General features: G+C 46.4%; 2 protein-coding genes and 1 long non-coding RNA gene across 3 annotated transcripts in view; 1 reads left to right on the top strand and 2 right to left on the bottom strand.

The window, feature by feature from the left end:
• Positions 1-10,531, top strand: part of LOC143960477 (aldo-keto reductase family 1 member C1-like) — a 68,823-nt gene extending 58,292 nt beyond the window's left edge. The window contains exons 8-9 of the mRNA XM_077469125.1: positions 7,342-7,424; positions 9,880-10,531. Coding sequence (XP_077325251.1) covers positions 7,342-7,424; positions 9,880-9,922 — 126 coding nt within the window. The 3' untranslated portion in view covers positions 9,923-10,531. The remainder of the gene's footprint in view (positions 1-7,341; positions 7,425-9,879) is intronic.
• Positions 8,344-13,583, bottom strand: LOC143960478 (uncharacterized). Its single transcript, XR_013270328.1, has 2 exons — positions 12,961-13,583; positions 8,344-10,537 (listed from the first exon to the last, which is right to left on the bottom strand). It is a non-coding gene; the product is annotated as an uncharacterized LOC143960478 (long non-coding RNA).
• A 1,734-nt stretch (positions 13,584-15,317) lies between these two features.
• LOC143960476 (aldo-keto reductase family 1 member C3-like) overlaps positions 15,318-24,218 on the bottom strand; it is a 41,417-nt gene continuing 32,516 nt past the window's right edge. Inside the window, exons 8-9 of the mRNA XM_077469124.1 lie at positions 19,128-19,210; positions 15,318-15,509 (exon numbers count right to left, since the gene is read on the bottom strand). Coding sequence (XP_077325250.1) covers positions 15,467-15,509; positions 19,128-19,210 — 126 coding nt within the window. The 3' untranslated portion in view covers positions 15,318-15,466. The remainder of the gene's footprint in view (positions 15,510-19,127; positions 19,211-24,218) is intronic.

Below are 24,218 nucleotides of genomic sequence, written 5' to 3'. Positions count from 1 at the left end.
AGTATTGGCGGGTGTTGCAGAGTATTGGCGGGTGTTGCAGAGTATTGGCGGGTGTTGCAGGGTATTGGTGGGTGTTGCAGGGTATTGGCGGGTGTTGCAGGGTATTTGCGAGTATTGCAGAGTATTGCAGAGTATTGCAGGGTATTGCAGGGTATTTGCTGGTACTGCAGAGTATTTGCTGGTACTGCAGAGTATTTGCTGGTACTGCAGAGTATTGCAGGGTATTTGCTGGTACTGCAGAGTATTGCAGAGTATTGCAGGGTATTTGCTGGTACTGCAGAGTATTGCAGGGTATTGCAGAGTATTTCAGAGTATTTGCTGGTACTGCAGGGTATTGCAGGGTATTGCAGGGCATTGCAGAGTATTTGCTGGTACTGCAGAGTATTGCAAGGTATTTTCTGGTACTGCAGAGTATTGCAGGGTATTGCAGAGTATTTCAGAGTATTTGCTGGTACTGCAGAGTATTGCAGAGTAATGGCAGGGAATTGAGGGGTTAAATTTCGGTGACACCGATCTCTTCCCCCTCCGCTGTACCGATCGGTACAGAGAGGGGGAGGGAGGAACCGGCGTCATAACATGACGCCGGTTTGTTTACAAGTGATCCCTCCGTCATTTGACGGAGCGATCACGTGGTAAACAGCCGCGATGAGTGGCCGTTTACCATGATCCGTGATCCGGCGGTCACGGATGCTCTCGAGTGCGCGCCCCAGGGGGCGCGCGAGAGCGGAATTCTGGGAGGACGTCATATGATGGCCTCCCAGAGTTAAACAACCGCCCTGTAGCCGTCATTCGGCTATGGGCCGATTGTTAAGTGGTTAAGAGGAAGTTGGAGCAGTTGTTGCAAATCCTCACAGTCATGGGACAGTGTTATTGGTGGGAACCCAGATGGGTAACACTGCTAAACCTAGAAACCACACAGCTGTAGTGACATTTTGGTTTGTGTGCTGTATGGCTCCCGCATATGTAACTGTTCTTTTCTCTTAAGAAAACGGAATGACCCTGAACACCTGTGAGATATTGATAGGACTCTATACTCCATATGCAGTCAACAAAAGTAGAATGTTACATTGTTTCTGTACGAAACACATCTGAAAAGTGTCAAAACACATTGAAAATGCATTAGAATGCATCAAAAACACTCATGCAGGAACACATCTGTAACACAGAAATTGTGGTGATCTGGTCATTAGGCTTGTACAGAATGACAGATTTTGCCTTTCAACCAGCAATAGCGTTAAATTCGATATAAAAACTTTAGAAATGGCATTACATTCAACACTGGAAACGGCAAGATTTGGTACAGTTTCTGTAAGAGTTGAACCTGGCAACTGACTTTTGGTTGATGCTTTTGATAGACCTAGTACAAGCGGTAGTGCACTCACTGCTATGAGAGCATTTTGGTTACACCACTGAAGGGCACAAGCCTTCAACATTTCCTATAACAAGAGGTTATTGTTTAGCCAAATGCTGAACAACTCAATTAAGCAAATGACAGGAGGAAAAGTCGGGACTGTGGCCACAGACTAGTAAGAGGAAGCTGCCCTCTTTCACTCATGCCTATTGAACTTCAGAAGGTGCAAGAAGCCAAATATTATATTACAGGCTGCAGATTTAACAGATCAGTGGAGGTACCTCAATGTTACTTTTTAAATCAAGTGTAGAGCAAGTTGTTAAGATGGCTGGAAAGTCTTTTGAAAGTGTATCCAACCAGTCTCTTCCAGTTGGGGCCAGGGAGCCTGAATGAAGTTGATGATTGTAGCCTCCTTCTGGAGGGTTTGGTCGACAATCATCAAAGACCCGTGGATCCCGAAGACAGGTGGGAGTACAATGGAAAATTCCAAAGTTGACCACTGAATCCATTGAATTTATGACCAACAGATCTCTGAAGCGAAAATGTTTGCAAGATTAGGTATATTAATTTATACTGCTACAATGCCATCATGCCAGTAAAAAATCTTTGTGTCTGTACAAATTCAGCAAGAACAAAATTTTGGACATCACCATTGTGCTTCAGCCCAGGAGATAGGATGATTCTGAAGCCATATGCCAGTCTCTGAGGCTGGGGAGTCCACAATCTGAAGAAACAAGTGCAAGGCCATTGGAGCGCAGTGGACTCACCAAGTATCCTGAATGGAAGAAAGCATTTTCTAGTATTGCAAGCCTTTCAGAATCTTTAAGGGGGCCTGAGTAAGGTTGACAGTAAGACAGTAGTAGCCTACATTGCGTGATAAGGGGACACCAAAAGTCTTTTCCTGTTACATCTTGCAAATAAACTTTTCGTGAGGCAGAGAACCACTTAGGCCGCGTACACACGCGCGGACTGTTCGCCCAACTTTGTCCGTCAAACAGTTTCGGCAAACAGTCCGCTCAAAATTAGCATGGACGGACATGGCCACACACGACGAACGAACAGTTTGCTGAAACCGTGCACGATGACGTGAACGGCACGTACGACGGGACGAAAAATACGGACTGTTCGCTGAAACAAGGTTTCAGCGGACAGTTTTACGGAATTTCCGAAAAACCTTGTTCGTCAAACTGTCCGCTGAAACTGTCCGCTGAAAGCCCACACACGAGCGGACTGTCCGTCCAAACACTGTTCAGCGGACAAAGTTGGGCGAACAGTCCGCGCGTGTGTATGCGGCCTTACAGTCAGTTAAGGTTGGTCTTCTTGCTAAGGAAACAAAATCTACTATTGGTTCGGTTAGGCAGAATATTTTTCAACAAGTGCCTCAAACCAATATTGGCCCTATGGGGCATTCCAGCAGTAGTTCTCAGGGAGACTTCACTGAACACGCAGCTTCTGATGTTTGCAACAGGATACCAATGCAAAGACTCCATCATATTAAATAGGTTCACAGTGCCATGGAATTTTCTCTTTGATCTTTGTCTGTCTCCGGAGTGTGCTTCTGAAATTTTGGACAGAAAAGATCCTTTCTACATACTGAGAAGGCCTTGGCTTTCACTGCTCCCCCAGATGTCATCAGCTCCACCAAACCCATTTCTGGTCAAGCAAAATCTTTTATGGCAAGGTCAGTGACAGCACTCCAATCTAACTAGACTACTTTTATTAGCCTTGCTATGGAATAGGCTAGACTAGAGGCGCAGGGATTCACATCCGAGGTTGTTCAGACCTTGGTGACCAGAAAATCATCCATGAACGTATGAGCGTATATGAACGTTTTCTCTCCTGTGTTCCCTGCTATAGCCAATATCCTAGTCATTTTACACTCAGTGCTAGAGATTGATATGGCATATAACTCCATTTAAGGTACAGATCGCTAATTTATCTTTCACAGGCTGCAGATGGGTGCAAAAGCCAGTGAACAGATGCTTCTTGCAATTGACAATCTATATATGACCTTGAGGGAAATCCTTGTTCCCTCTGTGGGACTTAGACATGGATCGGAGAGCACCCTTTGCTCCAATGGTTTCATTTAGATTGAAGTACCTCATGGTAAAACTAGTTCTTCTGACAGCAACTTCTTCAGACAAAAGGATGTTGAAGATTGCAACACTTTCCTGCAAGGGCCCTTTGGTGTCTTTTTTTCTCTTTTACCAGAGATAGGGATACCACGTCTATCTCCAAAGTTCAATTTTTAAAGTGGTATCCAGTTTCCAACAAAACTGGGAAGTTGTCCCTCAGAGTTTTCACACAAGAGTCACTGAGTGCACAACAGGAAGACTCCAGTTCCTTACACATGGTCAAGTTACTAACAGTGTACTTGGTCAAAAGAGGAAAATTGACAATATTTTCATTTAGCCATCAGGTCCTCAAGAGTCATCCACTCTTGTGGTTACCAAGGTGATTCGATTTGTATGCAGGAAGTAGGCCTTTCTGCTCTTAAACAATTGCAAGATTATTCATTTGGACTCTGAACTCTCCTTTCCGCCCCATATCCAATCACTTTCCAAAGCCTTCTCCTGCAACCTCCACAACTTCTCCAAAATTTGCCCCTTCCTAACAAATGATACTACAAAGCTCATTCACTCCCTGGTTATCGCTTGCCTCGAATACTGCAACTCCCTCCTTATTGGCTCACCTTTATATAGGTTATCCCCTATTCTGTCCATCACGAATGCTGCTGCCCAGAGGCATCGCTTTAATTAGGAAAATTAGGCAGTCACCTTAGGCCTCGGCCGCCTAATTTTCCTGAAGTGTATGTAGGAGTGGGAGGGAATGTTCCCCTCTGACCCTGTCAGTGTTCCCACTAATCGAGCCGGATGGATGAGCGAGGGTCTCTCCTAGTATGTAGCTGTAGTGCTGAAGCTTCTTCCCTCTGTCACTCTCGGCTCTCTCCAGCGCCCCTCTGTGTCCTCCAGACAGGGCCGCATGCAGACAGATTATAGAGGTGGAGGCAGAGCTGCCGGCTGCTGCTGAACCCAGGAGGGATTAGGGGTGCAACGGATCAAAGAACTCACGGATCGGATCGTTCCTCAGATCAGAGTCACGGATCGGATCATTTTTCGGATCAGCAAATAATAATTGAATTTGCAGAAACCTGTGAAAATTCCACCACCATATAGTCCCCACTGTAATGGACATCTCCCCCACTGTAATATTGGCTGAGTATGGCTGGGTACGGCTGGGTATTGCCGTTTATGGCTGAGTATTACAGAGTATTGCAGAGTATGGCTGTGTATTGCAGAGTATGGCTGGGTATCGCTGGTTATGGCTGGGTATTACCGAGTTTTGCAGAGTATGGCTGGGTATCACCGAGTATGGCAGGGTATGGGCAGGGTATTGCAGAGTATTGGCAGAGTATGCCAGGGTATTGGCAGAGTATGGAGGGATGGCTGTGACTGCAATTGTCACAGAGCAGCGCTGTGGGCACTACAGTTTCAGCCCACAGCGCTGCTGCCATCCGATCTCTCCCCTCCACTGTACAGATCAGTACACGGGGGGGGGGGGGGGGAGAGAATCATGATGCCGGTTTGTTTACCACTGTGATCGCTCCGTCATTTGACAGAGCGATCACATTGTAAACGGCCACCAGCTGTGCAAAGATGGCCGCCGCTCCCGTGCTAGGTCGAAGCTGCAGCCTTTCCTAAGTTAAATAAAATAAATTAAATAAATTAGGGCACATTCACACCATATACCACTTTTTTATCATGTGCACCCCTCTCATGTACATACTACCCTCCCATACACTCTGCACCCCTCTCATGTACATATTACCCATCCCCATACACTCTGCATCCCTCATGTCATACTACCCACCTCCATACACTGCGTACCCCTCTCATGTCATATTACCCACCCCTCCCATCTACTCCACACCCCTCTCATGTCATACTACCCACCACCATACACTCCGCACTCCTCTCATGTACATACTACCCACTGTCACACCCTCCACTTTCCTCTCCTACACACCATTGTATAGTGCCATCATAAAAGCATTATGGGCAAAATTATGCACTGGGGCCCCTACTAGGGAGATGACCTGTGGCATATAGTGAGCGTAGCTCAATTATGCTACATATTGGTCATGGCTTTTAAGTCTCTGATTTAGAATTTTCTTTTTTTTTTTACGTTTTTTTGGTGAGAGTTTTTCGGCCTCTTTGGTGAGATATCAGGGGTCTAAACAGATCCCTAAAGTCTCACTTTTTTGGACCGAGAAAGGGACTTAGAGAACACATTCCCAACCTCCTTTCTCTGCAGCCTCAGCCGCACTGCAGATGAATGAACAGGAGACAGAGGCTTCTCTCCATTCCTAAACCGAAGCAGAGTAAAGACAGTCACACACTCACTGCGTACATTTAGAAAAGGAAGCTGCTGGTAAATGACATATTTACCAGCCCCTTTTTCTGAAGATCTCCCACAGCAGTCAGCGTGAGAGAAGAGGAGGGAAGCCGGAAGCACTGTGGGGGAACATACATCTTTATTTTTGTATTGCTTGAATTATTTTTCCTATTATGGACGTGAGTGGGGCCTCATGTCTAAGTTTTGCCTAATCCCTTGTACACACGGTCAGAAATTCCGACGGAAAAGTACAATTATATTGTCGGAAAATCTGATTGTGTGTGGGCTCTATCGGACTTTTTCCATCGAAAATTCAGATGGAAATAATTTAAGAGCAGGATCTCAAATTTTCCGACAAAAAAAATCAGATCGGACTTTTCCCGATCGTTTGTAGAGAATTCCGATCGAACAAAGTGCCACGCATGCTCAGATCAAATTACGAGACCAAAGCTATTGGCTACTAGCCTCAACGTCATCACGTTCTGAACTATCGGATTTTCCGACAACTCTGTCCGACCGTGTGTATGCAAGACCAGTTTAGGACAAAATCCGTCTGAAAAAATCTGACGGATTTTGTGGTCGGATTGTCCGACCGTGTGTACAAGGCACCAGGCTTCACAAAGTCTAGAGCCGGCTCTGCTGCTGCCAGACTTATCCACCTCACAAACCGCTCATCATCTGCTACCACTCTCTGCCAATCCCTCCATTGGCTGCTACTCAACAAATGAAATTTAAAATGCTAATACTAACTTACAAAGCCAACCACAACTCTGCACCCAGCCACATCCCTAACCTAGTCTCAAAATACCAACAAACCTGTTCCCTTCGTTCCTTCCAAGACCTCCTGCTCTCTAGTTCCCTTGTCACCTCATCCCGTGCTCATCTCCGGGACTTCTCCCAAGCCTTTCCCATATTTTGGAATTCCCTTCTCCAATCTGTCCGACTATCTCCTAATTTATCCACTTTTAGGCGATCCCTTAAATCTCTTCTCTTCATAGAAGTCTATCCTGCCTCCACTTACCAATTGTACTTTTAGGGGTGTTTTTCATAGCAAAATATTGCATGGGAACATGGATGGGTGGGTGAGTTTACTTTGAATATTAGAAATTAATTAAATAGTGTTTTCAGTTTGTTATGCTTAGTAAAGTTCCCCTTTAAGCTGAACACCAGGCAGATAAAAAATGCACAAATTATTGCAGTTATGCATGCATTAATACATTCTTAAATGTATTTTTATTGCAAAAAGTTGAAGTACCTGCTTCTTGCGGTCCCTGTATAACTCAGGTTGGAAAAGGAGAAAGTAGCACATGGAGTCAATCAGCTGTGCTGCAGTGCTCATGTTCTAACGCAGAACATGCTGATATAGGGAGAGAGAAAAGTGATAGAGATGAACTAATCAGTCTTTTCTTTTTGATGGTTCAGTCACAGGTTGGAGTAGGAGCGAGACCTGTAAGTATTACTGAACTGCAGCAGAGAAAAATCTGGTTAAGCTTTGTGAGCCGTATAAATCTCAGAACCAGCTACAATTTTTACTTTTCACTGTTTCCTCTCAAAATTTTCTTTGTAGTTATGATTGTTTTGTTGCTTTTTTGCAGCTCTTTGACTTTGAGCTGAGTTGTGAAGACATGAAAAAACTGGATGGCCTTAACAAAAACTTTAGATACTTAAGCCTTGATAGGTATGTAAGAATCTTGTCTGTCTGTAGTTTGTGGACTTTTATAGAATTCATGGATAGGATTTATCTGTTTAAATGTACCGTATATACTCGAGTATAGGTCGACTCGAATATAAGCCGAGGCCCCTAATTTACCACAAAAAAACTGGGAAAACTTATTGACTCGTGTATAAGCCGAGGGTGAGACATGCAGCAGCTACTGTTACAGCTTAAAAGAGTGGAAAAGAGGGTCAACAATGCCCATCTGCAGCTGTATACCTCCCTGTGTCCATCCCTGTGTCCATCCCTGTGACCATCCCTGTGTCCATCCCTGTGACCATCCCTGTGTCCATCCCTATGACCATCCCTGTGTCCATTGCAGCCTACCTATGTCCTGTGCATGCCTCCGTGTCCTTCTGCAGCCTCTGTGTCCTTCTGCAGCCTCTGTGTGCCATTTTGCACCGATCTGCATGTATAAAAAACATACGGCGGCCATGCCATTCAAAAGCCGCACCTCTCCTCCTCGTCTGTGACAGACGGCGGCCATTCCACTGTTCAAAAGCCGCGCCTCCGTCTGTGATAGGCGGAACACTCAATTTCCCAGCAGTCAGTGGTCCGCCTATCACGGACATCCTCTCATCCTCATCCGTAGTATGAGGATGAGCGGATGTCCGTGATAGGCGGACCACTGACTGCTGGGAAATTGAGTGTTCCGCCTATCACAGACAGGGAGGCGCGGCTTTTGAATAGTGGAATGGCCGCTGTCTGTCTGCACGACACGCTGATCGGGTAGGCAGACGGCGGTGACTCGAGTATAAGCCGAGGGGGGCACTTTCAGCCTAGAAAAAGGGGCTGAAAATCTCGGCTTATACTCGAGTATATACGGTATTACTAAACCTAAAACACAAATTACAAAAAGTTATTCAGATCATGCATAGCTGTATATGTAAAAGCCAATTTATTTTGATGCAAAAACTGTTGATATTTCAGTGCCATCCATTGATTAATTACCCAAACGAGTGAGCTGCTCACTGGAACGCGGTTCAGTGTAAAACTTTGTTGACAAAGAGTCGAAGCGCAACCCATTTGGGCTTCTCCTATTCACAAATTTTAATGGACTAAGCTCTGTTAAAGAGTAAAAATAGAAAGATAAGCCCAAACTGGTTGCGTATTGACAATCAATACAGTTTTAATGCAGCATTGTAAAATGGTGTGCAGCTAAGTTTCTTCATGCAAGGTTTGGACGTTGGGAATATCTGAGTGGGAATGCTATGCATTAGGGGGGATTTATTAAAACTGGTGTACTCAGTATCTGGTGCAGCTGTGCGTGGTAGCCAGTTAGCTTCTAACTTCAGCTTGTTCAGTTAAACGTTGGGTATAAAACCTGGAAGCTGATTGGTTTCTGTGCAGAACTGCACCAGATTTTACACTGCCATGAATCCCTGTTCCTGTACAGCTGGGAGTTTTGGGTGTCCCCATCCATCATTTTGTGTTTTAGCTCTACCAGTTGCATTCATATTTGGCACAGCAGGTGTACAGACCAAGGAACTCAGTGCAGGCATGATGGGAACTTCTCATTATGGGCACAGCGGGTGTGCAGAGCTGTGCAGCTCTAATGCTGCGTACACATGATCAGAATTTAGGCCTGCAAAAGACCGATGAGAGTTGTTTGTCAGAAAATGCGACCGTGTGTATTCTCCATCGGACTTTTGCTGCCCGAATTCCAGACAGAAAAAGATTGAGAGCATGTTCTAAATTTTTCGGTTGGGAAAAGTTCCTATCCGAAAATGCGATCCGTTTGTCTGTGGCAATTCCAACGTGCAAAAAACTCACGTATGCTCAGATTCAACTACGGGACAGAAGCTATTGGCTACTGCCAATTAAACTTCCTTTTTCTAGTCCCGTCATACTTGTATGTCACCGTGCTCTTGACAGTCGGAATTTGGTGTGACCGTGTGTATGCAAGACAGCGTGAATGAAATCCCGTCGGAATTCCGTCGGGAAAACTATCAGAGCTTTTTCCGACCAAAATTCCAATTGTGTGTATGCAGCATAACAGAATCCCTAAAAGACATGGAAATGTCATATGGTCTAAGGCTAGCCATACATTATACAATTTTCTTCTACAATTTTCCTTTAGATTTACCCAAACCATATAATATAAGGTCAATCCTGGTAAATCTAAAAGTTGAATGAGAAAATTGTATAATGTATGGCCAGCTTAAATCTCCAGCACCTATCAAACACAGAATTTTAGTTTCAGGTGGCTTGACCTCTAAATGCCAAAGGGCATAAGAAGTTGCTGGGTAACCAAAATCCATTCACAATTATTGGTTTCAGGTGGGGGCTGCTATATGCCTGAATATTAAATGCAAAGCCATTCATCCTATATTTTTTTTTCTTTTGAATTTTTGATACTGTTTTGCAGATATGAATTTTACTGATTAATGTACATCTTCCTCTCTTTTTTCCCATTTAGTTGGAAGGAATCTCCTAAATACCCCTATCATGATGAGTATTAAGACATTGGGTTTCCCAGCCGGGCACCACAATGTCCAGAGCCCTCAATTGACATTGGTCAAGTGTATCTGTACAAGAAGTGCAAGAAGATGATGACACAAAGTGCTGTAATGTCACACTGCTCAGAATGATGGTTTAATGGGAAAGTTTGAAGCTTAACTCCAGGTTAATTTTACTTTAAATGGGTTTTTTCGGGCCAAGCTCGGTTTAACTTGATTTTGTTCAGCTGAACCCGTACGATTTCATAGCCGTATGTCAGTCCCGGCTTTGGGGGTGATTTCAGAGACATCTGTGTTGGTTCCTGCACAGATGTCTGTTGAAATCCCACCCAAAGTAGCCAAAAGTAGTACAGAAACTACTTTTGGGAATCGGTGTGGCGCCATAAAGTCAGCGTCGCACTGATTCGGACTGTGCCATTGCCGGCAATAGCCACCGATTTGGCATGCGATTTAACATGCCAAATCGCATCAATGTGAACTTAGACTTTAACTTTAAAAAAGAAATTTGGACTAGTTTAATGAGAACGTTTAATTAACTGTTGTATACATCTGAACTTTTTAAGTGAATGGTGTTGGAGTTTTAGCACTGAAATAAAGCTTTTGCATTTCTTATTTCTTCTTAGGCCTCATGCACACGAGACGCAGATGAAACCTCTGTTAAAAAAAAGCTGAAACGCGCGTTTAGAAACGCGCGTTTTGCCGCGTTTGCATGCCGCGTTTAGACGCGTTTAGACGCGTTTAGACGCGTTTGCGTTTAAACGCGTTTATAAAGATAACATCATGTAGACCCTCCCCAAGCTCTCAAAGCATTTTTTTAACTATTTCTGCTATTTTGATCAGAGTGAGCAGCAGCAGCATAGAGAGCAGTTGTACACTTGCATTTGCCGTGTCACTTGCCACGGCACCTGCCACAAGTTGTGGATTGTCCACTTGCCACGTCACTTGCCACAAGTTGGGGATTGTCCACTTGCCACATCACCTGCCACGTCACCTGCCACAAATTGTGGATTGTCCACTTGCCACGTCACTTGCCACATCACCTGCCACGTCACTTGCCACGAGATGTGAATTGTCCACTTTCCACGTCATCTGCCATGCCACCTGCCACAAGCTGTGGATTGTCCACTTGCCACGTCACCAGTCACATCACCTGCCACAAGTTGTGGATTGTCCACTTGCCACGTCCCTTGCCACATCCCCTGCCACGTCACCTGCCACAAGTGGATTGTCCACTTGCCACATCACTTGCCACATCACCTGCCACAAGTTGTGGATTGTCCACTTGCCACGTCACCTGCCACAAGTTGTGGATTGTTCACTTGCCACGTCACCTGCCACGTCACCTGCCACAAGTTGTGGATTGTCCACTTGCCACGTCACTTGCCACAAGCTGTGGATTGTCCACTTGCCACATCACTTGCCACGTCACCTGCCACGTCACTTGCCACGTCACCTGCCACAAGTTTTGGATTGTCCACTTGCCACGTCACTTGCCACGTCAGCTGCCACGTCACTTGCCACGAGATGTGGATTGTCCACTTTCCACGTCATCTGCCATGCCACCTGCCACAAGCTGTGGATTGTCCACTTGCCACGTCACCAGCCACATCACCTGCCACAAGTTGTGGATTGTCCACTTGCCACGTGACTTGCCACATCACCTGCCACGTCACTTGCCACATCACCTGCCACAAGTTGTGGATTGTCTACTTGCCGCGTCACTTGCCACTTCACCTGCCACGTCACTTGCCACGTCACCTGCCACAAGTTGTGGATTGTTCACTTGCCACGTCACCTGCCACGTCACCTGCCACAAGCTGTGGATTGTCCACTTGCCACATCACTTGCCACAAGCTGTGGATTGTCCACTTGCCACATCACTTGCCACGTCACCTGCCACAAGATGTGGATTGTCCACTTGCCACGTCACCAGCCACATCACCTGCCACAAGTTGTGGATTGTCCACTTGCCACGTCCCTTGCCATGTCCCCTGCCACGTCACCTGCCACAAGTGGATTGTCCACTTGCCACATCACTTGCCACATCACCTGCCACAAGTTGTGGATTGTCCACTTGCCACGTCACCTGACACAAGTTGTGGATTGTCCACTCGCCACGTCACTTGCCACATCCCCTGCCACAAGTGGATTGTCCACTTGCCACATCACTTGCCCCATCACCTGCCACAAGTTGTGGATTGTCCACTTGCCACGTCACCTGACACAAGTTGTGGATTGTCCACTCGCCACGTCACTTGCCACATCACCTGCCACAAGTGGATTGTCCACTTGCCACGTCACTTGCCACATCCCCTGCCACAAGTGGATTGTCCACTTGCCACGTCACTTGCCACGTCACCTGCCACAAGTTATGGATTGTCCACTTGCCACGTCACATGCCAGTCACCTGCCACAAGTTGTTGATTTTCCACTTGCCACATCACCTGCCAAGTCACTTGCCGCGTCACCTGCCAGGTCACTTGCCACGTCACCTGCCACAAGTTGTCTATTGTCCACTTTCCACGTCACTTGCCACTTCTCCTGCCACGTCACTTGCCACAAGTTGTGGATTGTCCACTTGCCACATCACTTGCCACCTGCCATGTCACTTGCCACAAGTTGTGGATTGTCCACTTGCCACGTCACTTGCCACAAGTTGTGGATTGTCCACTTGCAATTGTTTAAAATATTTTTCTAATGGTTTTTCATCATTTGCAATCATTTTTGAGATTTTTAATGTAAAAAAAAGGTCACCTTTAAAAACGCATATAAACGCAAACGCGGCTAAACGCGGTAGCGGCGTTTTGCCACGTTTTACCGCGTTTTGCCGCGTTTTGCGTCTGAAACGCAGAAATTTTTGTTTCTGAACGCATTTTTTTGCTTCTGGAAAAACGAGATTAAACGCAACTGCATATAAACGGAAAAAAACGAGACTGTGTGCATGGACACATAGGATAACATTGAATGAGTTCAGGTGCAGTTGAAAAAACTGTCCAACTGCATCTGAACGCGCGTTTAACTGCGTCTCGTGTGCATGAGGCCTTATCTGTTTATTACTAAAGTCTCATAATATTCTCATTCTGTGACTCTTTTTATCACAAAACTATCAATTTATGCAGAAGAATAAGAGTTACAATGTATCGCCTGTGCACTACTGTCAACAACAGGCAAATATTGTGGGTGATTTTGGCACTGGAATTAGAGAATATGTAGTGGCAAAACATCTCTTTAAATGTTGGTAAACAGTGTGGTTACAACCCCTATCAGGTTTTTATTGGTCTACACTGGGGAGATTCACACAGTCTGTTTGTCGTGGTGACCATTGTTTTGAAACAAAAAAGTGAAAGGAAAACCAAAATCTTACAGTGGAACGGGAACACAGAGGAAACCTTCCAATGGGGACACCTGTTGCCCCCCTCAAATGAAGGGAAACCACCTCAATGGGACATGGACATCAACAAGAGAAAACTGCCAGGGGATTTAAATCTTTACTGTATTCAAAATTAAACAAAATAAGTTGTGGCTCTAGACATACTTAGAATAGTTGGCTATTTTTTTAAGGAAGACCATCTAAGGCAGTATTGGTCAACTTATGAGGAACAGGGGGCCTCAGCTGTAACCACCCTCACCATTACCATGGGGAGGGGCACATTATATATGTACTGCTACAAAGGACTGTCAGGGACAGCAGACATTACAGGAGATGGGCACATCTAGGGATGAGCCGAACACCCCCCGATCCGGTTTGCAGCAGAACATACAAACAGGCAAAAAATTTGTGTGAGCACTGTTAGTCTATGGGACACGAACATTAAAAATTAAAAAGTGCTAATTTTAAAGGCTTATATGCAAGTTATTGCCATAAAAAATGTATGAGGATCCAGGTACTGCCCCAGGGGACACGTATCAATGCAAAAAAAAAGTTTTAAAAACTGACTTTTTATCAGGAGCAGTGATTTTAATAATGCTTAAAGTTGAACAATAAAAATTAAATATTCCCTTTAATATTGTGCCTGGGGGGGTCTCCTTAGTCTGCCTTTAAAGTAGCACATCTTTCCTATGTTCATAACAGTACCACAAAAAATGACATTTCTACTCTACAAACTCATTGAAAAAAACGCGCCAAAAATCTAATAAAAATGGCGTGGGGGTCCCCCACAAAATCCATACCAAACCCTTATCTGAGCACGCAACCCGGCCGCCGCAAGAAATGGGTGAGTGGACAAGGTGTTTTGGAGAGGACATTTTTTCCTTTAGCAATGTCATTTTGCTGCACTCATTACACTATACCCCCACTATGTAAGCAGCCTTACATAGTGTGGGGCGTGGACTTAGCCCCCTGAGCCATGATTGTTTTGGCTAATTGTGGCTCTCTCAGCAAAGCCCCCTGTGACTGGCCAAAGTATGCAGGTTAGGTGCATGCTTAGGCCAATCATAGGACGCCAATGCACTGTGATCTTGCAGTACATTATAGGGCGTTCCACAATGCTCGAATTTGCTGGGGATACCCTATAATGGCTGGTATTCACCAAACAGGCGACCACCCGATGGTCAATTTGAACTTACATTCGACTCGAACATGGGGCTAATCCCTAGTCACATCCTGCAGAAGTACTGCAAGAGTGATTGGAGATGCTACAAGAGATAGTCAAAGATTTGCGGCATGTTACATGAGACTGGTAGAGATCACTGCCATCTTGTTGCATTACAAATAAACATTCCCACTTCTGACTTTTGCAGTCCAAACAAATTCAAAGGGCAGCAGGCTGTGCATCGGGAAGATACTGCTGCAATGGGAATTTTCATGAGTTCCTGTCCTGCTTGGGGAGTTCTCTCCTCTGCTAATTTTCAGTATTCTAAAATAACAGCAGGTGTGCAGGTCAGGGAACTCAGGGCAGATATATCACAATTTTCTAAAAAAAGACAAATTGAGAGCAAGGTTCCTAGACCAACCAACCTTGAATCAACTAACCCTTCAATACTCGGAAGAGACAGCAGACACTACACAGCCTCTAAGTGATTTAGAATGTGGTCAACAATGTGTCACGGGAGTTCAGTTTCAGATAATTTGTTATACACAGACTCTGGACATGGCAGCAGTCTGATATGGCCGCATACACAATGGCCAATTTACCCATAACCAATTTGTGTGTGGTCAAAACTGCAGAAATGCTGACCCTGGAAGCACACTGGCTGCTTCCAGGGTCTGTATTTGCATGTAACTGCTCTGATGAGCAGTTACAATTAGACAGCAGCACTGCCTGCCATTGATTTGTACACCTGCTGACAGTTTACAGCAACCAGTAAGAATCTACTGATCCTTGCTGGTGACTGCACACTGACTCCCGTGTGAATGTAGCCTAATTCTAAACAAAGCAGTGTTCATTCAAATGCTAAGTATGTATGTAAACTGTAGTTTATTAATTTTTATCATCCATAAATACAGCTATAATTTCCTTTTCAAGATAGTGTTGGTGAAGCCAACCTATCAGCATCCAGTCCTGATAAAGTCTCTTCTGTAGTAGTGATGGCTGATGACATCATTCTTCAATATTCATCGTGGAATGGGTACTTTGGATGGTCCTGCCACCTGAGTAAAAGAAACAAATACACCATATAAGTATGGCAAAGTGTAGTGAAATAATTTATTAAAAATCCAAACACATACGGGGGAATTCATAACGGATGTTGTAAACACCCTTTGGCATTCCATGAGGGTACAGCATGGAAACTGTCAATGCTTGAGCTCAGTTCATGTACCTGAATTTGTCCCTGTCTGCAGTGAGGAAGAAGCGTCCGCACTGGACATTCTTTCCTCAGCACACTCACTTTTGCCCTCTGTCCTTGGAAACTGCATCTGTCACATTGATAGGCTCATGGCCAAGCAGTATACTAGGTGCGAACTAATGAAACTAGTTCTCCGTCAAGTTCGCTTCACTTTTGATTGACAGCGCATGGAAGTGTGTGTGGATCCATAGCCACTATTCAGTTCAATGCAGCTTTTGAATCTGCCCCCAGCAAAATGGATTAGGGGGAAGAACCACGGAAGGCAAATTATAAGTAGATTTAAACGTCAGTTTTATATATTAAGAACAATGGTTCACTCTTGCCAGAAGTTTACTTATAATCTAACACAGTAAGCCAATGGTTCATTTTATAAAAAGGTTTAAAGTGGTTCTAAAGGCATATGTTTTTAACCTAAAAAGCCGAATTCCAGGAATTCAGCCACCTGGTAAAGTATAGGCACACTATGAGTTAAGTCCAAGGAGGTGCATGCCTCCTCCTTAACCTATCCCTATTATTTACATCTGACAAGTTTATTGCACTCCCAGAGGAGACACTGGGGCTCTGAGAGGAGAAAAGCACACAGAGCAGCTATGCTCACCCCTCTGCTGCCCATTCACAGCAGCCTTTGTATTTTGTGAATGAGTTCACATAATACAAAGGCTTCTCTGGTTGGGGAGGGATGGGCATAGCAGCTGCCATGACTCTAAAATTGAAGGAGCTGAGACCACAGCATTCAGCATTGAAGCTCTGGAAGTTACCATCCTGGAGCACAATAAACCTCTCATATGTAAATAATCAAGAGAATTCCACCAGGTAGCAAGCACCCTGTTGAGACTTCATCGATTGTATTGGTCTGTTCATTAAGGCAAAAAAGAAGTTCAAATCCAATCCCCTCAGCCCCCCCCCCAAACACCTATTTTTCGACCCAGTGTGTGCTTGTCTGCATTAGCACTGCTTCTCTCCCTCTTCTCACAGAACACAGAGGTAGCCAATGGCTCCCACTGATGTTATTCAAACCCTGTGGGGGATGAGACCGCACCGTGTGTGTCCATGAACACATACAGCTCGTCTCAGGAGCGCACCCGCATGAGTGCCCTTAATGCAGTCAGCTTGCTATAACGCACTCACAGAAGAGGAGGAGCAGACAGCACTGGTGGCTGACCCCAGAAGAGGAGGATTGGGGCCAATAAGATTGCACAGAGCAGGCAAGTATAATATGTTTATTTTAAGGAAAAAAAAAATGCATTTACAGCCACCGGTACTTTAAATTTGAACTCTTCCCCCTCACTTTCTGTCCCGATGACAAGGTGTCAGAAAGACAGGAAATTATAGGAAATCCCTTTGTTGCATTGAACCGCTTCACACAAACAGAACCAATCCAATTACCCTTTGCTTCTTGGCAAGTGTTGGAACCTCTGCCAGCTATTTTCCATCTTAGTAACCTCCATTAACCTAATTTCTTGTCCTTCTAAGAAGAAATGTCTTCAAAGGTGTCACAAGCAGCTAAAAATATTTGATAGAGGTTCTAACCCCCTCCCCCAGAAAATAAAACCAGTTTTGACACAAAGTTGGTTTTACATTTAACATTTACAGGTAAGTATTTTCCCTTTTGGTGACTGAAAATGGATCACTTTGACACAGTGGGCCAGCTTGAACATAATTATCAAGTGTATTAGCAGTGTCAAGTGTATTGCAGGTTATAGCAGTCTGCAAGGGACTGGTGGAAAATAAAGATATGTTAAATGGAAAAAAGCTAATTTTGAAATTAATAAATTGATTAGAATTGTTGTAACACAAATCCAGCTTTGAATGGAACAAAAGAAATCCGTTTATTGTACTAAAGTCAGGGAATGCTCTAACCTTTCTTTGAACAATCCTATAGTTCAGCAGGCTTTTTGCAATGTCATTGTCTCATGATTTAGCCTTGTGCTTCCTGTATTGATATGCTCTCTGTTGGGCACCTTATATTTGCACAAACTTATGAATATAAGGTAAGGAGACTGGCAACCCCTATGGAAACTAATTGAACAAGTTTAATGCTTGGATCAAAATCAAACCCACTGAGAAATCAAGCTGAATGCCCTGCCAGTTCAACTGCTAAACTGTACTATAATCCAAATCTAGTGGCTTTGCTCCAAAGACCAAATCTGGGTGACGGCCATCTACATCTCTAATCAATAGAATGTAACAGAGTGCAGGCCGCACATCAATGGCACCAATTCTTTATAAAAACGTTATTGAGTCGCAAACGACACATGGCATGTCCCCACCTGGGAACTGGTCTCGTTTGACCCCAATGGGCTTAACTGTAGAGAGTCTAAACCAATATTTAAACCAAAGCATCCCTTTAAAGCGGAGTTCCACACAAAAGTGGAACTTATGCTCATCTGATTCCTCCCCCCCTCCGGTGCCACAATTGTCACCTTTCATGGGGGAGGGGGATACAGATCTGCACCCACTTCTGGGAATAAACTCCCGCGGGAGTCACGCCCCATTGCGTCACCCCCGCTGTCTCCTGGGAAACACACAGGTCCCAAGAGATAGCAGGGGCCATTAAGGGCCGGTTCACACGGGGCGACACGACTTGCCGTGCCGCGATCTGACAAGTCGCCCCCGTTCTGTACAATGGAACCGTTCTAAGAGGAGCGACTCGAGTCGCTCCGTCTTAGAAAAAAGGTTCCTGTACTACTTTTGGGCGACCTCGGGGCGACTTGCATTGACTTCTATACAGAAGTCATTTGCAAGTCGCCGCTGAGGTCGCGGCAGGTCGCGGCGAGGCAAGTCATGTCGCCTCGCATCGCCCCCAGTGTGAACCGGCCCTTAGGATGCGCAGCAGCAGCCGAGGTCTGAGCGATTGATCGGCTTTGGCTGCCAACATTGATGGACTCCAGGAAAGGTAAGTGTCCATTTATTAAAAGTCAGCAGCTGCAGTATTTGTAGCTACTGGCTTTTAATATTTTTTTTTTAGGTGCACTCCCGCTTTAAGATCGTCAAGGAAACAGCCCAAAAGGGATTAAAAGCTACAATAGCATGGCATGTGATCATCACATGCCTGGCGAAGGGGTCCTGCATGGCTCCGAAACGTTGCATCACACTGTTTTGTGATTTGATCTTTCTTCAATAAAAAACGTTTGGACGTAATTGAAGATCCTTGGTGTGCTGGCGAATGTCTACATTCTAGTGTATGTTCCAGTATCCAGCTGGTGGTCGCTACAGCACCCGGTACCTTAAGAGCTCATTCCAGGAATGTGTGCGATAGTAAAATGGACAGTGTAGTTGTCAGATCTGTCCCAGGTGACAGCTTCTAAAGAGCTTGTTGCACTCAGCATAACCTTGGTCTGCTCATGACCCACCAATAAAAATGATTTAAAGGTAAGCATATATGAACAAATTTAATTTCTGATTAAAGAATGGCACTTACTGTGGAGTTTGTATATAACGCATGTTTTTGTTTAAGCCATCCAGGGTCTTCATGTCTTCTTCACTCAGTTGGAAGTCAAATATCTGAAAAACAAGCAACATGCACATTTACAGCTGTCCATGTCTCCTAGCCAAGGACTAGGAAACTATCAGAGAATTGTACAGATCCCAGTTGGTTCGGTGAAGTGCCCATTATTTGCCATGGACCCTAAGAGAAAGTTTGGGATTTTTAGGATACTGTCAGAACCTTGAGATTGCTCCATTGCATGCTAGCAGTTGGTTTAAATCTAGGAAACCAAATGTGATTCCAAATCATAAGACAGGAGTGTAAAAGGTAAACGGGTGAATGCCAGGGTAGATGGCGTTTAGGCAAAGGCAGAACAGAAATCAAAAAGCCAGACAACAGAAACATGAAAAACAAAAAGATTTGAGGCAAAGATTAGGTCAGAAGGCAAGAAATATAAGTGAAGAGCTGAGCAAGCAAGCAGGGCCAGAAGTTACATTCCAGTAATAGGAACTGTATGACACAGAGGCTTGGCAGTAGAGACCTTTTATTTCAACATAAATCTTCCTGTAAGATTATATGTACATTTGGCAGACAATATTTTGGGCATGCTATTGTCCTGTAAAAGCTTGCTTTGATTAGACATGCAAAAGCCCTGATTGCTACTAGGGACTGCTGCTACTGGGCACCATCATCTTGAATGTGACGTCAGCAGCCCAGCAGACTAAGTAGTAATAGCAAAGTAGCTGGGCCAGCTAAGATATTAATTAGACATACCCAGAAAAGAAGAACAAGAAAGTATGTAGCTGTGCTAGGAAATTAACTCTCACTGTGTAGTCAATTTTTTTGCAACTTCAGTGGCACATTGCATTTCCATAATTATATATGGAAATGAACAAAAATGCTGCAAGTTAGCATTTAAAGTGGTTGTAAACCTTAGCCATGTAATATGAACACAGCATGCCCCTCTATTATGTGTACTTGTATCAATTAAGAGCATTAAGTGTCATTTTTGTCTGCTGCGTCATTCCTCTGCTATCAGCATGAATCACTTCTGACAAGTTTTTATGACACAGAGAGGAAAAAGCTGAAGGGAGGGATCTCTAGCTGATTGACAGCCTTAGCTCTCTTACTGTGTGCTGTGTGAAGGGGAGGTGCCCCTTCCCTCCACTGAGCTCTGCAGGGTGTAATTTCAGCTCAGCTCCCTTTTTTCTGAACTCTCAGAGCCCATTCACACAGGGGCAACACGACTTGTAGGCGACTTGAGTCAGGCAACTTGGACACGACTTGAGTTAAGATCACAGCGCGACTTGGGACGACTTCAAAACGACTTGTGATGACTTCAAGCCCGACTTGGGACGACTTACAAGTCGCCCCAGGCCAGGCGACTTTTGCCGAGGCCAAGCAGAGAATGAGCTCAAGGGGGAACTCCACGGCAAATTTCTGAAAAAAATTTGGCGTGGGTTCCCCCTCCGAGAGCATACCAGGCCCTTAGGTCTGGTATGGATTCCAAGGGGAACCCCCTACGCCGAAAAAACGGCGTGGGGGTCCCCCCCAGACCCTTATCCGAGCACGCTACCCGGCCGGCCAGGAAAGGGGGTGGGGACGAGCGGGCGACCCCCCCCCTCCTGAGCCGTACCAGGCCGCGTGCCCTCAACATGGGGGGGTGCCTTGGGGGAGGGGGGGCCTGCGGCCCCCCCACCCCAAAGCACCTTGTCCCCATGTCGATGAGGACAAGGGCCTCTTCCCGACAACCCTGGCCGTTGGTTGTCGGGGTCTGCGGGCGGGGGGCTTATCGGAATCCGGGAGCCCCCTTTAATAAGGGGGCCCCCGGATACCGGCCCCCCACCCTATGTGAATGAGTATGGGGTACAATGTACCCCTACCCATTCACCTGTGGAAAAAAAGTACAAAAAAAAAACACAACACAGGGAAAAAATATTTTATTGCACAGCTCCGGGGGTCTTCCGTCTTCGGGGGTCTTCTCGCCGGACTCCTCCGCTATCTTCTTGTAGCTCTTTTACTAGCGGAGGAGTCCGGCTTTCTTCCTCCCCGCCGCCGGCCTCTTCTCCCGACTTCGGGGGTCTTGTCCCCCTCTTCGGTTCTTCTGCCGGGCCACCGCGCCTTCTTATAGCTCTTTTACAGGCGGTGGCCCGGTCTTCTGTCGTCGCCGCCGCCGCCGCCGCCTTCCGTTCTTCTTCTTCTTCTTCTCCAGGAGATGTTGACACGACGCTCTCTCCGGCCGGAATGCCAGAGCCGCCCTGCGCTGCCACTTATATAGGGACAATGGGGCGGTGTCACATGGGTTGATGTCACATGGGTTGGTCACATGGGTTGATGTCACATGGTAAGGGGGCGGGGTCACCATGTGACATCAACCCATGTGACCAACCCATGTGACATCAACCCATGTGACACCGCCCCATTGTCCCTATATAAGTGGCAGCGCAGGGCGGCTCTGGCATTCCGGCCGGAGAGAGCGTCGTGTCAACATCTCCTGGAGAAGAAGAAGAAGAACGGAAGGCGGCGGCGGCGGCGGCGGCGGCGACGGCGACGACAGAAGACCGGGCCACCGCCTGTAAAAGAGCTATAAGAAGGCGCGGTGGCCCGGCAGAAGAACCGAAGAGGGGGACAAGACCCCCGAAGTCGGGAGAAGAGGCTGGCGGCGGGGAGGAAGAAAGCCGGACTCCTCCGCTAGTAAAAGAGCTACAAGAAGATAGCGGAGGAGTCCGGCGAGAAGACCCCCGAAGACGGAAGACCCCCGGAGCTGTGCAATAAAATATTTTTTCCCTGTGTTGTGTTTTTTTTTTGTACTTTTTTTCCACAGGTGAATGGGTAGGGGTACATTGTACCCCATACTCATTCACATAGGGTGGGGGGCCGGTATCCGGGGGCCCCCTTATTAAAGGGGGCTCCCGGATTCCGATAAGCCCCCCGCCCGCAGACCCCGACAACCAACGGCCAGGGTTGTCGGGAAGAGGCCCTTGTCCTCATCGACATGGGGACAAGGTGCTTTGGGGTGGGGGGGCCACAGGCCCCCCCTCCCCCAAGGCACCCCCCCATGTTGAGGGCACGCGGCCTGGTACGGCTCAGGAGGGGGGGGGGCGCCCGCTCGTCCCCACCCCCTTTCCTGGCCGGCCGGGTAGCGTGCTCGGATAAGGGTCTGGTGTGGATCTGGGGGGGACCCCCACGCCGTTTTTTCGGCGTAGGGGGTTCCCCTTGGAATCCATACCAGACCTAAGGGCCTGGTATGCTCTCGGAGGGGGAACCCACGCCAAATTTTTTTCAGAAATTTGCCGTGGAGTTCCCTCTTGAGAGCTGATAATTCTGTCAAAGTCGCCTCCGTATAAACGGAGATCCGACTTGGAGGCGACCTCCATTGAAATCAATGGGTACCGGTCGCCTACAAGTCGGATAGAAGTAGTACAGGAACCTTTTCTGAAGTCGGAGCGACTTCAGTAGTGTGCATTAAGACGGCTCTCATTCACTTACATTGCTTTTTAAATGTTGTCCGACCTGAGGCGACCTGAGGCGACTAGGGGCGACCTGAAGTCGGATCAGGAGTTGCCCCTGTGTGAATGGGCTCTCAGACTGCACTTTAAATGGATAGTGAGAAGAGAAGGCTACAGATAAACAGGTACAACTTATGTAGGGGGATTTGTTTCATCTCTGTGTATCCCCCGAGGCCAGTCACTTCATTGGGTATATGTAAAGGTTTACAGCCGCTTTAAAATACTTTTCTACGCTCTTACCTGTAAAGTAAGTGATAGACTAAATCATTTGATAAAACCTGGTATGAGCCTGCTGGTTGATCGGAAAAAAAAATTATTGTCATCTGTGCCTAGATTTAGGTAGTGGGGAAAATCAGTGGCAGATATATTGCCAAAGATCATGGCACAATGGTAAGAGAGTGTGCCTAAAAGTACACAGGCAGATCAGTGACTAACACCGCTCAATTTGACAGTTGGTAAAGTGGTGTGTGACAACGGTGCCAATCTGCTTAGCGCATTGAAACAGGGCAAAATTACGCACGTGCCATGCATGGCACACGTCTTAAACTTGGTCGTGCAGCGATTCGTTGTCAAATACCCTGGGGTCCAGGAGATCTTGCGGCAGGCAAGGAAAATCTCGGCCCATTTCAGAAGATCTTACACGGCCATGGCTCGCCTTGCTGACATTCAGCGGCGACACAATCTGTTGGTCAGACGTCTTATTTGCGATTGCCCGACGCGATGGAACTCAACTTTCTATATGCTTGATAGGCTGCTCCAGCAGAAACGTGCAGTTAACGTCTACCTGTATGAACTCTGCGGCAGAACAGGTTCTGAGAAGCTGGGTTTTTTTCACCGCGCCAGTGGCTGCTCATGCGCGACGCATGCAGACTTCTGCGGCCATTTGAGGAGATCACCAAACTGATCAGTCGCAGCCATGGCGCGATCAGTGATAAGTACCTTATGCCTTCTTTATGGAGCGTGCATTGCGCCGTGTCATTGATCAAGCTGTGGAGGAGCAGGAGCGGGAAGATGAGGAAGTCGCAATGCTGGATGAATTCCCGGGGGGGCTACTCTATCTGAGACAAGTGAACAACAGGAGTCTGAAGAGGAGTCAGAGGAGGATGGTGCCGGGGCGGATGAGGAGGAGCAAGAAGAGCATGCTTTAAATCTTTCTGGGACCCCTGTTTTGTGCGTGGATGGGGAGAGGAGAGTGAAGAGGACGACATTATCCTGGATGATGAGCAGGAGCCAGGCCACCACACCGCTTCCAGTTTAGTGCAAATGGGGGCCTTCATGCTCCAGTGTTTTAATAGGGACCCCCGTATAAAAAGCATAAGGGTCAAGGACCAGTACTGGGTGGCAACGTACTTAGACCCCCGGTACAAACACAAAATGGCGGAAATGTTACCACCGTCACAGAGGGCTGTCAGAATGGAGCACTTCCAGGCCTTGCTTCGAGAAATGCTGCATTCTGCTTTTGCGTGCGCTAGCAGAGGAGCAATTCCCACTCCCACAGAAGGAGTTGCGGGTACCAATCCAACAGTGCCTGCAAGAAGAGGCCGGTTTGAAGATGTGTTGGTGACTTCTGATATGA

Source organism: Lithobates pipiens, unplaced genomic scaffold (genome assembly GCF_037356315.1).
Source record: "Lithobates pipiens isolate NorthernLeopardFrog02 unplaced genomic scaffold, aLitPip1_a1.2 Scaffold_8, whole genome shotgun sequence".
NCBI classification, from domain to species: Eukaryota; Metazoa; Chordata; class Amphibia; order Anura; family Ranidae; genus Lithobates; species Lithobates pipiens.
Note: the sequence above shows the minus strand (reverse complement) of the source record. Positions and strands in the feature narration are given on the sequence as shown.